Genomic DNA, 17997 nt, shown 5'->3' with positions numbered 1-17997 from the left:
GAATTTTAGGGAATATACGGATACGATTCTATATTTTGATAAGGATGGGCCTTTAGGTTCTTGTAAATATGGCGTCGATGTCAGCGCCAATAGAAGAGTTAAAATTTTACGCGCACCGGATATGACGTTTGCGGCAAAAAGAAACGCGCTTCGTTTCCGGCGGAAAGCGTAAACTCCGTAAACGCTAGCAAGATCTGTCCTCTTGTAACGGTCGTCGCGGCAGATTCACTTGGCTCTCCGATCACGACGAGAAAATCTGGAGGCATCGTCGAGCGTTGTCACGCTGAATACTCGATCGAGGTAAAAGAACATCCCTAACATTCTTCCACTTTGATTTCTATCATTATTTTTCGATTTAACAATTTGTTTCGACCAGAGGCGAACATAGTTGATTAAGCGGACGACTCATGTCGAATTCTTATACATATACGAAAATGCATGTGTGTTGTTGCAGTATGGACGCTCGGCGATTTCTATCGAGAGCGTAAGCCTCCGTTAATTCCGTCGATCCATCAACGAAGAAGAAAAAGCGCCGGTCAAAATGTATTTGTATAATTTGACTCTACAACGCGCCACCGGCATCACGCACGCGGTGCATGGCAATTTCTCCGGCAGCAAGATGCAGGAGATTCTTGTTTCCCGTGGCAAATCGTTGGAATTGTTGCGACCGGATCCGAACACAGGAAAGGTTCACACTCTGCTGACTGTTGAAGTTTTTGGCATTATCAGATCTCTGATGGCATTTAGATTGACTGGTGCGACGAAAGATTATATTGTCGTGGGTTCGGATTCCGGGCGCATAGTAATTTTAGAATATATTCCCGCCAAGAATATGTTCGACAAGGTACATCAGGAGACCTTCGGCAAAAGTGGTTGTCGACGCATCGTACCTGGCCAGTATCTAGCCATTGATCCAAAAGGGAGAGCAGTTATGATAGGTATTGCATATATTTGTATCGTTTGTTATATTTTAACACTTTCAAATAATAACTATTGTTATCGTCTATTAGCATGTGATTACTTCTGTGTTTCATCTGATTAATGTTGATTACAACTTTTCATTTTTATGATGGCAATTCATTTGTCGATTACAATTGTTATTTGTGAATTTGGTATTATATCTGTTGCTACTATTTTAGGCGCTATTGAAAAACAGAAGCTCGTGTACATTCTAAACAGAGACGCCGAGGCCCGTTTGACGATTTCCTCTCCATTGGAAGCTCATAAAAGCAACACATTGGTATATCACACGGTCGGTGTCGACGTTGGCTTCGATAATCCCATGTTTGCGTGTCTAGAGATTGATTACGAGGTAAACTTACATTGTTGACAGTTTGAAGCAATGAATATTCTTGTTGTAGCCGAATGTCATGTGATTACCTTTTTATCCGTGTTTCAACTGATTAACATTGATTACACCTATTTATTATGATGACTTTTATGCGATTACATTTACAGTGTGAATATTTGTATGTTGCGCATGTAAAAGACATTCAACATCATATTCTAATAAAAACCTTAATCTCTGACAGGAAGCCGACAGCGATCCCACGGGCGATGCGGCGGTGAAGACCCAGCAAACTCTGACACTGTACGAGCTTGATCTCGGTCTAAATCACGTGGTGCGAAAGTACAGCGAGCCGCTGGAGGAGCACGCTAACTTCCTTGTATCCGTGCCGGGCGGCAACGACGGTCCGAGCGGTGTGCTAATTTGCTCCGAGAATTATCTCACTTACAAAAACCTCGGTGATCAGCACGATATTCGTTGCCCGATCCCACGACGCCGCAACGACTTGGACGATCCCGAGAGAGGGATGATATTCGTGTGCTCGGCCACGCACAAGACGAAAAGCATGTTTTTTTTTCTGGCGCAGACGGAGCAGGGAGACATTTTCAAAATCACACTCGAGACAGATGAGGACATGGTTACCGAAATCAAGCTCAAGTACTTCGATACAGTACCAGTCGCAGCGAGTATGTGTGTTCTCAAAACGGGTTTCCTGTTTGTCGCCTCGGAATTCGGCAACCAGTTAGTATCACAGACATGCATATCGTGCGCGCATAATAAGAATGATTGCGAACAACGCGATTACATTATTGTTTTTCAGTTACCTGTATCAAATAGCGCATTTGGGCGACGATGACGATGAGCCCGAATTCAGTTCAGCGATGCCGCTCGAGGAAGGCGACACCTTTTTCTTCGCACCACGGCCACTTCGTAATCTGGTACTAGTTGATGAAATGGATAGTCTTTCGCCCATAATGGCTTGCCAGGTGACGTAGTTATATTCTTATTAGATTCAAATTTTGACTTAGCACTATCAAGTAGGAAAGGGACGTCATCCATGCGTCTCTTTTCTGTGGGAACAGGTGTGCGAGAGCATAATTCTCTTTGTCGCCTTTGGTTTGTTATTGCAAATTGAAGTGAATCCTTAGAGAGACATGTATACATTTACAATCGGGAGTTTTCTCGTTTATATCACGTTTGGAAGAGAGTGCTATATGTATACATATTAACCTGTTTAAATGAAAATTTTTTATCTTTAATACACAGGTGGCAGATCTGGCAAACGAAGATACGCCACAATTGTACATTGCTTGCGGTCGAGGACCGCGATCTACCCTGCGCGTGCTACGCCATGGTCTCGAGGTTTCCGAGATGGCCGTGAGTGAGTTGCCTGGTAATCCAAACGCCGTATGGACTGTGAAAAGGAGAATCGATGGTTAGTCGAAAGATATTTTTATCAATTGTTTGCATGTTCCCACTTGAATTGCTTACTTGACGATCGGCAAGTTTTAGCTGCGATCGTTTATTCTCAACACATGTTTCTCGTCTGTTTATTTCTTCCAAAAACTTGCATATGTCATTTGCAAGGCAATATGAATCCGTCTAGGCAGTCAGAAGTTAAATGTATCGCAGACTTTTATTATCTTATTCTTCTTTTGCGAAAGAATGTGTGGATGAGAAAGCTCAATGGTAGTAAATTTGAGCAAAGCTTTGGGGTAAGAACATTTACTACTTAATATGACTTGGAAAAAAAAAATCATAGTTTACTTAAAGAAAAGAAAAAAAAATGGCATCGGTTTTGTAAAACGATATTAATGAACCTGGTGGCTTGATACACTCTTATCAAACACCAGTTCTCTCTTTCAGGATGCCAGCGCGCTATTGGTTGACCCACAGAAGTCTGAATGACCGAAAGGTAAGGATCTCGTCGCGAAATTGGCACGAATAAGAGTCGATTCGCTCGACGAAAAAAAAAAAAAAAAGAAAAGAAAGAAATAATGAAAGTTCATCAACTCTTTCCGTGCCCCGTGACACGAGAACGTGCGCAGTTTCGAACGATCGAGGGAGAGGGCGAAATATTAATTACATTATATCTTCAAAAAGACAAATTCAAATATACAATTCAATTTGACGTTTTCGTTCGCGCATTTCCCTGTGTATTGAGAATGAGTCTTATAATTTTGATTGCAGAGGAATATGATGCATACATCATAGTGTCCTTCGTGAATGCCACACTCGTACTCAGTATTGGCGAGACTGTCGAGGAAGTGACGGATTCGGGTTTCCTTGGTACAACACCAACCTTGAGTTGTTCAGCATTGGGCGAGGACGCATTGGTGCAGGTATTTTGCACATTGAAATTATATATCGCATTGTATTCTGCGATTTTTATATGAATTACGCATTCTACGAATTTAAAGTCTTGTCTGAATCAAAGAAACATTTTATTAAATACACGCGATATTTCTAACATTGCTATATTACATATCTGACAAAGAATAATTACATTTTTTTATATATATAGAAAAAATGTTAAAGTCTAGTTATACAAGAGTAACATATTTTGGAAATTTCTTACATGTTTCATTATTTTTAATACGATAGAGTACACTGTAAAACCGCTTATATAACGTGTCCAAAATTCACAATTTTGTGAGCCGTAAGATTCGCTCGTAGAATCGCGAAATTACTTTTGCGATGCACTCGGTATCTCCGGCATGACCTTGATTGATCATCTTGCCGGTCGCAGAAAGAGTGCTAAAGTAATTCTGGGCTCACATCGTTGGAGTGTTCCGACTTTCGTCCGAATTTTCCTGGTATTACAGGCCCAACAATCACATATCACATAAATCTCTCAATTTTGATAACACATGATATAAGATTATAATATAACGGTATAAGATTCTAATATAAAAATAATATATTTATATAATAATTAATTAAAAGTATTAATAAGTATCGTATATTGTACGATATAATGATTTGAAACGTTAATTACACATCGTGATCCGTTTTCAGGTGTATCCTGACGGTATACGTCATATACGAGCAGATAAGCGTGTCAATGAATGGAAGGCACCTGGTAAGAAGACCATCGTAAAATGCGCGGTTAATCAACGTCAAGTTGTAATCGCTCTTACTGGAGGGGAACTCGTCTACTTCGAAATGGATCCCGTATGTATCCGCGTATAATTTCATTCATTTGCCGGGATAACCGCATTATTGTTCTCTCTGAGTTATGTCTGTCCTTTCTCAGAGATGTAAAAGATGCGAAGAGCATATCACTTGTCTCATCTTGGCATAGCTAATCTTAAGCTTATCATTCGATAGCTGAGATTGATGTAAAGTGGACATGATATTGCAAAATTGTCTATCGACGCCGTTGACTTATTTCCTGTACATTTTGCAGACTGGGCAATTGAATGAATATACGGAAAGAAAGAAGATGCCGTCGGAAGTGATGTGCATGGCTCTCGGAAATGTTGCCGTGGGTGAACAACGCTCGTGGTTTCTGGCCGTCGGCCTGCAGGACAATACAGTGAGAATAATATCGTTGGATCCCTCGGATTGTCTAGCGCCGAGAAGTATGCAGGCGTTGCCGGCGGCTGCAGAGAGTCTATGTATCGTAGAAATGGGTGCCAAGGAGGCCGACAATTCTGAGGATTCGGCGCCACAACAATCCAGTTTATATTTAAACATAGGTAAGTTGCATATTTGCAAATGCGTATATAAATAAATGTTTATAAAATGGTCACAAATTGTATATAAAAGATATTTTAATACATGTTATATTTATATAAAGTTATAATAGAATTATATTATTATTACCTCCAGGTTTACAGAATGGCGTATTGCTCAGAACTGTGTTAGATCCGATTTCCGGCGATCTCGCGGACACGAGAACACGCTACCTGGGTTCCCGCCCCGTCAAGCTCTTCAGAATACGTATGCAGGGCAATCAAGCTGTATTGGCGATGAGCAGTCGATCGTGGCTGAGTTACTATCATCAGAATCGCTTTCATCTCACACCTCTGTCGTACGAAAGTCTCGAATTTGCATCTGGCTTTAGTTCCGAGCAATGCCCGGAAGGTATAGTCGCCATATCGACGAACACATTGAGAATTCTGGCGCTCGAGAAACTTGGCGCTGTGTTCAATCAAGTGAGCTTTCCATTGGAATATACACCGCGGAAGTTCGCGATTCACGCCGATTCCGCGCATCTGGTAGTCATCGAGACCGAGCACAACGCTTACACGGAAGAAACGAAACAACAGAGGAGACTACAGATGGCGGAGGAGATGCAAGAAGCGGCCGGCGCCGAAGAGGCTGCCGTCGCTCGGGAGTTAGCGGAGGCGTTCCTATCGGAGGAGCCGAATGAGGCTGTTTTCGGTGCCCCGCGAGCGGGACCAGGCTTGTGGGCCTCGCTGCTGAGAATAATGGCACCGACTACCGGCCAAACGTTCGAAGTGCATCGTTTCGAGCAAAATCTAGCTGCATTATGGTAAGTCAAGGAAAGAATAATCTATTAATCTATCACAATATTATAAAAAAGACTTTTAACATTAATAAATTTTTTTTTCTTTTTTTTTTTTCTTTCATAGTCTCTGTCTCGTGAAGTTTGCCAATCAAGGAGATCAATTGTTCCTTATCGTCGGAATTGCAAAGGAGTTTCAATTAAATCCCAGGGTTAGCAACGGCGGTTTTCTTTACACATACAAGTAAGATATTTTGCTATATTCGCGTGATACATGCATAGATATTAAATTAAACGGGAAAAAGGTTCTATTTTTATTTTTTCACATATTCTTATATCGCTAAAAAGAAGAAAGCCATTTTGATTTATAATGCACGATCGAATGATGAAAGAGACAACGTCTGTATTTTTGATGATATAGTCCTGCAATGCTGATATCCAAAAATATATCGTTCGACTAACGCGGTATTTCATAGGACAAGAAATAATGAAAAACGATCACTCCATTGTTGCAGAGTAAATACGGAGTGTACTAGTATCGAGCTGCTGCACAAATCTCCATTGGACGAAGTACCGCTGGCCATTTGTCCGTATCAGGGCAGAGTACTGGTCGGTGTGGGTAGGATGCTGCGGCTTTACGATATGGGTAAGAAGAAGTTACTGCGCAAGTGCGAGAACAAGCACATACCCAACGCCGTGGTCTCGATCAATGCCATCGGTCAACGGATTTACGTTAGCGATGTACAGGAGTCTGTATATGCCGTGAGGTACAAACGCCAGGAAAATCAATTGATCGTTTTCGCGGATGATACGCATCCCAGATGGATCACAACTACATGCGTGTTGGATTACGATACTGTTGCCACCGCTGATAAATACGGAAATATAGCTGTGATACGGTTGGCGACCGGCATTAACGACGATGTAGACGAGGATCCTACGGGGAACAAGGCTCTGTGGGACCGAGGATTGCTGAATGGCGCCAGCCAGAAAGCGGACACGGTGGCTTGCTTTCACGTAGGCGAAACTGTGATGTCGCTGCAGAAGGCGACCCTTATACCCGGGGGTTCCGAGAGCTTGGTTTATACGACTCTTAGCGGAACGGTGGGTGTCCTCGTGCCGTTCACCAGTCACGAGGATCACGATTTCTTTCAGCATTTGGAGATGCACATGCGATCCGAGCACCCGCCTTTATGCGGTAGGGATCACCTGTCTTTCCGGTCGTACTACTACCCAGTGAAGAATGTCATCGACGGCGATCTCTGCGAGCAATTCAATTCGATTGAACCCGTTAAGCAGAAGAGTATCTCTGGCGATCTCGAGAGGACACCGTCCGAGGTGTCAAAGAAACTGGAGGACATACGTACACGATACGCATTCTAAATGCTCATCCATGAGTATCGTGTCTTTCGATATGTTGTTTTTCAATGTTTCTTAAACTCGGCATCCCATAAAAGGTAGATCTTGAGAAATTTGTTGTACATTTATTATAATCTCTATTTTTTACACATAACATTTAACTAGTGTTCTCTTCCCATTTCCGATATTTTCCAACGATCGTAATCGACCGTACAAACCAAGTTCTATTATATATGACGTAATCTATATAAAAATCAATATTTTCTACATGTGTGATAACTTTATTATATATAAAAACTTAATTCACATTTTTAAATATATATTCATTAATAATGTCCAGGAAATGTATATTCAATTTCCTTTAGGCAAACAATTATCACATGAAAAAACAAGTAAAGATATTTTAATAACCTTTAAAAGGCAAATAATCCGCCTAAGTGCACAAATTTTGTATTTCTGTAACAAATAGCAAATCGCTATGAAAAACACATTGATTTGTAAATGTATGAATGTAACGGATTTCACATTGTTACGAATAGAAAATATTTAATTTTATTGTATCAGATAGATATACACATAACGCGCGATATATTTCACTACTTCTACTACTATTACTACATACCGCATATATAAACTAATGTATTGCTATTCAAATAGTATTATATGATAGTAATTAATTTTTTTCATCTTATTGCTGTTTTGAAAATTTACGTATTAGATCATCGAATTTATATAATATTAATTCATCTTTCACCCTAATAATGATTTGTTTATATCCACACACACACGCACGATATCTTTGAATATATTTATTAAAGGAGAAGTATTCTCTGTGTATGTATTTCTCTCTCTCTCTCTCTCTCTCTCTCTCTCTCTCTCTCTCTCTCTCTCTCTCTCTTAGAGACTGAGTCCCTCATATAATATATAATTTAATTCCGTGGAAACTGGAGTGTAATATAATCGAAAAATATAAGATTATCTTATTGTTAATGTTCTGTAGTGGAATGTTGAAATACTTCTAATCCTTTTTCTATTAAATTCAAAAATTACATATTTAATTAAGAAATTGTAAATATTGAATTTGTGGTGAAATACACGAATAAAGAATTTAATAATAAGATTTTGTGCGAATTGAGGATGATGAAATCGAAATCGTCAATATATTTTTATCAAACATTTAGCACATAGGGCAAAAATAATAACTTGAGTAGCATCGGGCAATCTCCTTCGCTATTTAAAGAATATTCCAGAATATACATACTGAAATAGAACAGCGGAACGACGGTTCTCTGTCCATTATGCGCCGATGGCGTAACTAGGTGAACATGCATCCCTGCAAATGTATTCAGCACTCAGTTGCATCCTCCCTATCCGCAACATGATATTTGCATGTACGCGCATCCTCCTTGAAGCGTTCTGTAGCTTCGCAACGTGAAAATATAGGATATGCATTATACGTTAAATTTGAACAAGAAAAATGATAGATAATGTATTTTATTTGATTTTGCGTTATTTTATTATTAACTTTATTGTGTGTCAAATACTATATATTATATATAATAGTAATGTGTGTATGTGTGAATGTATATATATGTATGAAAATAATTATAGATAATTTAAAATATTAAAAAATACATTAGAAAAATTTTCTTTTCCATAAATTAACGTCTAATATCAAAAAATGAAAGAGATATTTATATTTAACGTACATATAAAATACATATTACGAACCTATATATATATGCAAAATTCATGTTATGAAAAAATATACATACATACATATATGTATATATATATACATCTCCAGGAATTTCATATTCCCTTTATTTCCCTATTATGCGAAAGAATGTAAGATTATTGTGTGTGCTGTACGACAGCTCTAAAATTATAGATACGCGATTATTTATCGCATGACCAATATTATCGGATTTACCTCGTAACCGCGTTACGAGATTAGATTTTCAATTGACGGAACGTCGCTCGTTCGCGCGGACGATGAACTATTAAAGCGTAATAAGCGAAGATAATGAGCAACCACGAGAGATCGATAACCGGCGAGAGAAAGAAAGGAGAACGGCGACCGCTGGAGTACCATGATGCTGGTAACGCGATAAAAGTGTTACCACCAATCCCTTTATATGCACTGTCCAAAGAGAGAGAGAGAGATGGAAAAGGGTGTGCACCCACGTTCGATAGCTCCGTTGTCGCCGGTGCGACGAGGATGTGTACGCGCCGATGGTTGTATGTATATTATTAGGGACAGCAAAACCGACGATGACGACGTCCTCGACATGCTTAACGTCATGGATGCAGAGAAAGAACACAGAGAGATCCGGAGAGAGGCTGCGGCGCGTCCATATATCTCGTACAGGGCGTTTCATATAATATCGCGTGACCATCTGAAATGTCCCTCATTTACTCGAGGAAGAGATTACTCTATACTCCGTAGGTCAAGGTTATTGCGCGATAATTCTTGTCGGACGAAGCTTGAAGTGGACAAAATTGTGCAAGAAAAAAAAAATCGAAATAAGAATCTTTTTCTAGTTTAAAAAGCGCTTTTTCGAAGAATACCGTACATGTAGCTTTTTAAATTTATACAATGAACTCGATAAAAAGACTCGCATATTCATTGAAGAAGACAAATACGGATCTTGAAGAAATGGTGAGATTTTGTCTCTTCGAGTCAGACAATTTTTAGCAAAGGAGATATTTCAGATGGGGTCGAGAGTCAGACGAAACGTCATATGTACCAACGTCAAAAGTCTTGATGATTGACGATCGAGACAGCGGAGTGAGAAGAAGAGAATAGCGATGAAGCCCATACCTGTCAGCCGCCCATCCTCTAACAAACGTATGATACTGAAGGCAAACATTAGCGGCTTCTCTTCATTTCCGCTCGGAAATCGGTTAACCATCCTGAACAATCGAGTCATGTCTTGGATAAGACGAACATTACACACGTGACTTTAGTCATTTATATCATGCTTAGGATTCGACTCTCCGGACAGGGTATTTTTCTCGAAGAATATACACTCGATGCGATTGCTTAACCGAATCACGAATGGCGGTTACTAGAGCACAAAAATTCCGATAAGCGAAATCCGAGGAAGAGCGGACGATAAACTCTGGAGCATATGTTATTCATCTAGAGAAGCATTGAGAAATTCTATTTTACTTTCCCCAGGTGACACTCGGATCGCATCAATATATGATTAGCAAGATCCGAGTGACGGATCCGCAAAGCCAGCGCGTAGAGATCCCCCGGAGTCCCTCCTCGCATTTCGGCGACGAGCTTCGTGGATAGAGATGGAAAGAGAGAGGAGGAGGAAAGAGAGAATGAGAGAGCGCCAAAAGTCGATCGATGCATTGAGGCGCCTAGGCAGACAAGGCACAGCTCTCTCCGCGAGCTCAACCCCCGTTTCTCTCTCTATTCACCCCTATCGTCGCCTGCAGCGGCGGCGCGCGGGTGGCTGGCTTCCCTCCGGGGAAGATACGCGGTGATGTGCAGTTGCGCATCGACCTCCGGGACGTGCACAACGGATAGCGGCGCTCCTCGTGAGTGCAGCGGCGACGGTGACGGAGGCGGTGGCGCTTAGGCGGGGTTCCCGTTCTCGCTCTCTCTCTCTCTCTTTGTCTCTTGCAGGAGACTAAGTCGTCGTCATCGTCATCGTCGTCGTCGTCCTTACGATCGAGTTTGCGGAAAATGTCGGTGCCGGCGACTAATATCGTTCGCGATCCGCGATTTTAGCAATTTTCTTTTCTTCCTCGCATCATTCTCGTCGTTGAGTCGGCATGCCGTTGTTCGAAGTCAACGTTCGGATCGCATCATCGGAATTGTCATTGTGATATGCTCGTTTCGCTGGCGACTTATTATGGTAATCGGCGCGTCACCTCCTTTGTCATTAACTCAATTATATCGGCGGATAATAGATTTAAATCGGTCGTGTAATCGTGTCGCGGATGTACGGAGCGCTCGTCGAAACAGGTGTTTACGACGCGGCGTCTCGATATACATATACGCATTGAGCCGCGGGACCGATCGATTTAAATCTGAACCGCTTAAGATCTGGGACTGACGCTAACACGATTAAATCCTAGAATCCTCCGCAGGATAGAATGACTTGTAATTCTTGCTAATTATAATTGCGTTACATTGCTGCGGAAAAAAAAAATTACTTTAGAGAACGATTATTTAAATTATTAAGATTAGATAATTAGGATCCGTAAATAAAACCTTTTCAAGAAGCATATAATATATCGCAGATATATTGGTTTTTCATTGAGCAGGAGATAGCTGATACCGGAGGAGGATCCGATAACAATGATAGACAACAATGTCGATCGCTGCATCGCATCGTCTCACTGCTGTTGCTGCTACCGCTGATCGCTGACGCGTCGAACGTTGGCGCCGGGGGTGGCACAGGGGGCAGCGGAGGAGGAGGAGGCGGAGGCGGCAGCGGCACTTGCGGGTTGGCCGAGTTAACGTGCCGAGACGGCCGATGCGTGCCGATCGACGCTTACTGCAACGGCGAGGATGACTGCGGCGACGGCAGCGACGAACCGGCGATGTGCACCCCGTGCAATCGCACGTACCACGGTCGCGAGGGACGCACGTATAAGTTGGATCTGCCCAGACCAGCCGAGGAACGTCTGCCGTTTCTATGTCACCTGACGTTCACTGCGGCCGGACAAGGTTACGGCGAGCTAGTCCAGCTACTATGGGACGCGTTCAGCGTCGGTCGCGTCGACGCGAACGCCGACAATTACTTCACCAGTTGCCCCGAAGGCTCGCTCCAATTGGCCGAGCTCGGTAGACACTTCACTGGCGGCTCGTGGTGCGGCGTCGGCGAGGGTCGTGCATCCTACTACAGGTCTGTCTATTTGCCTCTCTCTTTTTTCTCTTTAGCGCCTCTTTCTTCCTCATCACAATACCACGACTGATAATATGTAGTTTTTGATAATTCTCCCTCTTTTACATCTATCAGAAATTAAGAAAATAGAAACAGATATTATATGGAAAATTTTAAATGATGAAAGTTTAAAATAATCAGCATTAATGAAGCGATCGATATTATTTGAAAAGGTCAGAAATGAATTAAAGGAAACAAAGATTCAAAAAAAAAAAAAAAAAGAGAGAGAGAGAGAGAAATTGCGTACCTAATTTGAAAGAATCTTGCTGCTTCTTTCCCTCAAAATTTTTTCAGATCTCTCTAGACATGCTCATTTATAAAACTTGTCATTATCATCGTCATTACTTTTTTACAGCGAAACCAGTACAGTCACTGCCTCTATACGGCTGTTTCATGCACCGTCGACGGTGCCGTTCGAATTTCGTCTTCGTTTCCGCTTTGTTTCACGCAACGAGGCGGTCGCCCGATTGGGCAAGCCGGAACTACCGGTCGAGCGAGGTTCCCCGGTGCCGGGCACCTATTGTTCCCGCAACTTTTACGAATGCCACCTGAAGCAGTGTCGCCTACAAAGTCCGAACTATCCCGGCGAGTATCCGCGCAACACCAGCTGCCTGATCACCGTGCGCCAGAAGGAGGTGCCCACGTGCAAGCACGCAATGATATCCGTCAAGAGCACGTCGACCGGGCCGGTCGGCCCCAATGCCGTAGTCAACACTAGTCTCAGTGTCTGGCAGGACTGTCCACCGGAGAGGGATCGTTTGATCTTTCGCGACGGCGCTCGCACCGAAGATCCGGTACTCCTGGTGTATTGCGGCGGTCCGTTGCCGCAGATAACCGCGCGCGGATCCGCCATGCAGGTGGAGTTTCGCAGCTCGCCGGTAGCAATACCGTTGGGTGCGTCGTCGCTGCGACTCGAGCTCGAGCTACGGGTCGTTTACGTCGACTCGGACGGTCTGGACTATGCCAAGGGCGCACAGGGCTGTCATTTCTTCGTCAACGGTACCGGCGTTGGCGCCAAACGGAGCGGCACGATACGGGCGCCGTTGCACGCGTTACCACCCGGTTCCAATTGCACGTGGAACATCAAGGGGGCGATCGGTGATCGCGTGTGGATATACTTCTCGTCATACTCGCAGCGTGACCTGACTGGCAACGGCGAAAACAATGCCAGCGCCGGCCAAGACAGCACGCCATTGTCGCTACCGTGCGCCGTTAAGCTCTTCTTCTGGGACGGGGCGCCAAACACGGGTCAGCCGATGGCCACGCTGTGCGACGACACGCCCAAGTTATGCGCCCACGCGGCGCTCCGGAACATAACCAGGAGCACGAGACCCTGTACCAAGGACGAGAGCTATTTGACAGCCGCACCGAGCTTGACGTTACGTATGGAGACTGTTCTGGGTACTGCCCTTCATCCGATCAACTTCCATGTAAGTGTATGGGTTGTTGGATCTAACTCGATCACCTACAACATTTCTATTGTATATATACGTCTCTCTCCCTCTCTCTCTCTTTAATTAATTTAATTATATATAAATTATATATTATATCTATATTATATTATATTATATGAATTAATTAATTAATTAAATTACTCTTTCTCTCCCTTCCTCTTTCTTCTTGTAATAAATACAATTATCTATTTATATCTTAGAATCAGTCGAGATTGATGCGCTAAACTTGTACCGCTCACTTTAATTCCCTGTATTTTCATTCCAGGCGCGATACGAATTTGTCTCCACTCTTCAATCCGGCGAATCCTGGGGCGATGGTATCTGTAGCCGAGTGTGGCGCAAAGCGCGCACTGGCGAAGGTGATGTCACCACGCGACGTACGCCTGTTTGGCCGCGGTGGTTCCAGCAAGTTAGATTGCAGGTAAGAACCGAGTTTCTCACAAGTGGAATATAATCGAGTAGCTATCACTGAAAATCGAAGACAGGTAATAAATAAAGAATTTACGATTCTAACTTGTTTTTCAGAATTCTAGTATTCCCCTGATAAGAGACAAACACATTCTCGTTAAAAGCATTTATTTTGAACTTTAAAAACAATTAATCTAATCGAGAGTATTGCTCAAGTAATGTAGCAGTTTTGATGAGTGTTGTTCAAACTACACGAAACGAAATTTGTAGATATCGATATCGATTAAGATTCGTGAATACACAATTGATTTTTGATACTAATTCTTATTTCAGGTATCGCGTGGAGGCTGGCAGCGGAGAGCGGGTCCGTCTGATACTGCACAATGTCAGTCTGGGCGAATCTACCATGTGCGCGAGCGATTCGGATCCGCATACCGGCAGACCGCGCTGTGTTCAGGGAAGTTCAGGGGTCCAGGGAAGCACGTCTGGTCATCTACGAAGCGCCGTGGCGGGACGTGAAGGTGCCCCGGGCGTGTCTGTGCGACAATACGTCGCACTGCCGCTCACGTACGTCTCCTCCGGCCGGGCGATAGAAATAACCTTCCTGGTGGATCAGCAGGCACCCCACGAAGACTTTGAGACGCTTTTCTTCTATGCCAGCTTCGAGTTAATCCGCGTACCGGAGTGCCCACGCAAGCAGAGGATCCGTGGCGAGGGTGGCGAACTGAGATTCGTGACACCTCCGCTATCGAGACCAGATATCTATTGCGACGGTCTCCCGTGGCTGGTAGAGGCGCGCGAGAACCGGTCGCTCTTCGTTTTGACCTGGGGCTGGTTCCTACCGTTGGAACCACCGACCGTCAGTCCCGAATCACCTCCTAGCGGTACCGGCGTTGGCGATCAGGTCAAATGTCCGACCACTAATCGCATCCTTCTTTATCCGGCTGGCCGCAAAGCTGCTAAAGGTGGTGTGCCCGGCGGAACCGGGCGCCCGCGAATTCACCGTACACGTGTTCTCGGAGGAGTGGTTGGGCGCGACGGAGGAGGGCAAATGGGCCGGGTCCACCGAGACCACCGGCGTTACTGCTGGATTTCGTAGCGCGGGAATCCGGACAAGCGGCCGCGTCCTGGTTAGAGATCTCCCAAGAGCCGAGCGGCGCTGCGCCGACAGCTACGTCTTCCGGAGAGAGGGCGTAATGACGGAGAACGAGACAAACGGGTGTGCCATCCCACATCGGTGACTGCCCGCACAAGTGTCCCGAGCTGGGCGCGTGCATCGCCGCCAGTCTCTGGTGCGATGGACACGAACACTGCCCATCTGGTCACGACGAAGCCAACTGCGGCAACGGTGCCCGACTGCTCGGGCTGCTGCCCGTCCACTGTGTGGCTCGTCATGGCCGGCGTCGCTGGAATTGTCACTGCCTTTGCGTGCCTATTCACTATTCTTATTAGCAGGTACAAACTCGAATATCCTGAAAAATTGAACAAAAATTGTATCAGGGCGTTTTATTTTTCTTCTTTGTTTCTCATTAAAAAAAATTCCTATTATTAATTAGTATAGTCAAATAATTTTATATATAAGATTAATAATATATAAATATATGAATATATGTTATATATTTATATATTTCTCAAGTTGAAAATTTTCTATGGTATATTTTTAATGTTTTTTAAAAATCGCAATTTATAATTAAAATAGTCAGCTTTTCGAGGGAAATACGAAATATTTGATATAAATGCAATTTTCATTGATACTTTCTCTTTCTAGATCCAAAGCTCACACAAAGAGACTTCATTACAAGGGGGACGAAGAAGAGCAAGAAGCCGCGACGTGCACCGACGGAGGAGACACTCCTCGGGCGGCGTCCTGACAAACAGCCGCCCGGTTTCGTGGAGTACATTCACGTGGACCGGGAAACAACTGTCTAACGACGCTAAATTCTGTGTGCTTCACCGTCCAACTGATTAACTTTACTTGATAAACAAAAAGAAAATAAGAAGAAGAAAATGAAAAAAAGATCTCTCCCGTAGTGTTATATATATATATGTATATGTACATATGATCGCGTAACGATGGCGAATTCTCGCAAATTCCGCTACGCGAATTCTCTTCCTTCGCCCGTTCTTCGTTCGTTCCCGACGACAAAACCTCGCTCGGTTTCGCATCGATTTGAAATGCCGAAACGGTATCTACCACTCACCACCGAATGTCTTCTGTTGGCGAGATATTAGTGACGTATTTGTTTGTGATAGTTCCCTATATATATATGTATTTAATTACATTAAGTATTACACATATACACACAAATTCTCGACTTAGATATATAGCTTTAAGCACGTCTTACCAGGACGGAAAGTAAATCCCGGAATTGATTAGAGGGATTCACGTGTGAAGAGTACGAAGTCTACCTTTTAAATGCTATTATTACCTGAAGATTCTCGCTAACACGTGCGTTCACATATAGGAATAATTATTTTAGAGATTAGAAAAGAGAGGGAAAACGAGTTATGTATCCCTCGCGAATTATTCTAACATAAAAAAAATAAACATATATATATATATATATATATATATATATATATATATATATATATATATAAAATAGAGATTAGAGAGCCAGAAACAAAAGTACGTTTTACGAATAAGATCATATATTTCAGAATTATATGAATAACGAGATTAATTGAACGATGTTGAAGTGTGTAAAATGTGTAGTGTTAAATGATGAAGATAAAACAGGTCAGGGTTCGTAAAATATAGTATATGTATAGGAAAGATATGTGAGAAGATACTTTGTCGCATGAGAATCCACGCGGTCTCGCGTGCCGGAATTTAACAAATATACTGCCTTCTTCGCATGTGAAATTATTCTAATGACAAGAAAAGATAAATTATATTCGCCACGCGCGATAAAAATTATACATCTTTCAATTTGGACTCTAAATTATCCCATATATACGAAAAATTTATTTACATCTCATCGCATCTTCCAAAACAATATATATTATTTTCATATATTCTTTTATATATGTATATATATTAAGATATATTATTTTTACATGTTATTATATAAAATATATTAATGTTACTTGTAACATTTTTAAATTAATTTACACATACAAAACACATGATTTTTATGTTTGCAGTTCGTTGCATTTACCTTTTTTATTTAAATATAAATACAGTATATATATTTATTGTATACATATAAGAGGTATTTATATATAATATAGATTGTAAGAGAGAGAAAGAGAGCACACAAGAAAAAAGTCGCAATCGTAGAAGCAAAATATTCTAAAACGACGAGAGAGAACAACGTTGGCTTTCGCGCTATTGAGCTTAATATCTTTTTGATTATTGTTCTACGCACTCTGTGTATTTTCTTTTTGGAATAACGGAGACAGAGAAGTTCCATTGCGATACAGGTACTATTATAATATCGAATGAACAAGCAGAAGCAGTGGTAAGCAGTGGTATCAACGCAGAGTACTTCCAAAGTTTCAAACACCTTGTACATCTATATGATCATTCGCGCGCGCTAATATAGGATGTTTTACACACACATACACACATAAAACTTTATTGACAAACTTCCAAAACAAACTTTTTTGTCGGAGACGAGAATCTTTTTCCGCGTTTATTATCGGAGTTTTCAGACGCGTCTAAATTATTACGAATGTTTTCCAACACTCTATCATAATTTGGAGGTTTGCCAAGGAATTCTGAATATCTCTCCTGTAGATGTTAATTTTATACTATTACAAGAAAAAAAACAAATATATATGTAACAATATATGCTTACAATATATGCGTATACAAGGTGTCCCAACGATAAAATAATAGATAGAAAATGGTAAAATAGCTATAATTGTCAGGACCCTTTGTGTATGTACATATGTAAGTGTATATATATATATATATATATATATATATAATATTAAGGTAGACATAATATATACATATATACATAAAAAGAGAATTATATGCACCGGACCAGTAGAGAGATGATTGTTAGAGGAAACATATTCGCGAAGCGCATTAAAGGCTCAACTCGCTCGTTATTCGAACCGCAGTGTACAGGATACTACAATATATTAAAAAAA

The 17997-nt window shown here is 42.0% G+C and overlaps 2 protein-coding genes and 1 long non-coding RNA gene across 3 annotated transcripts; 2 read left to right on the top strand and 1 right to left on the bottom strand.

Moving 5' to 3' along the window:
- Window positions 1–63: 63 nt before the first annotated feature.
- Window positions 64–8084, top strand: Sf3b3 (splicing factor 3B subunit 3). Its single transcript, XM_070316549.1, has 12 exons — window positions 64–300; window positions 455–938; window positions 1140–1312; window positions 1533–2029; window positions 2109–2274; window positions 2555–2723; window positions 3479–3630; window positions 4307–4462; window positions 4698–4989; window positions 5123–5789; window positions 5890–6006; window positions 6278–8084. The coding sequence occupies exons 2-12, from the start codon at window positions 542–544 to the stop codon at window positions 7143–7145; spliced, it is 3654 nt and encodes a 1217-aa protein (XP_070172650.1). The 5' UTR covers window positions 64–300; window positions 455–541; the 3' UTR covers window positions 7146–8084.
- Window positions 7711–13962, bottom strand: LOC138945206 (uncharacterized). Its single transcript, XR_011448934.1, has 4 exons — window positions 13725–13962; window positions 12279–13496; window positions 11356–12099; window positions 7711–11277 (listed from the first exon to the last, which is right to left on the bottom strand). It is a non-coding gene; the product is annotated as an uncharacterized lncRNA (long non-coding RNA).
- Window positions 10641–17337, top strand: LOC138945199 (uncharacterized). The gene is given in 16 exon segments (XM_070316555.1): window positions 10641–10996; window positions 11409–11992; window positions 12387–13461; window positions 13751–13843; window positions 13845–13906; window positions 14227–14350; window positions 14352–14448; window positions 14451–14838; window positions 14840–14948; window positions 14950–15036; window positions 15038–15081; window positions 15083–15110; window positions 15112–15264; window positions 15266–15348; window positions 15662–15701; window positions 15703–17337. Coding segments are annotated over 16 exon segments (3090 nt in total). The 5' UTR covers window positions 10641–10993; the 3' UTR covers window positions 15823–17337.
- The last annotated feature ends 660 nt before the right edge of the window (window positions 17338–17997 follow it).

This window comes from Polyergus mexicanus, unplaced genomic scaffold, assembly GCF_030449975.1.
Source record: "Polyergus mexicanus isolate NDT 795.1 unplaced genomic scaffold, iyPolMexi1.0 SCAF_3, whole genome shotgun sequence".
NCBI classification, from domain to species: Eukaryota; Metazoa; Arthropoda; class Insecta; order Hymenoptera; family Formicidae; genus Polyergus; species Polyergus mexicanus.
This window is presented reverse-complemented; position numbering and strand designations above follow the sequence as displayed.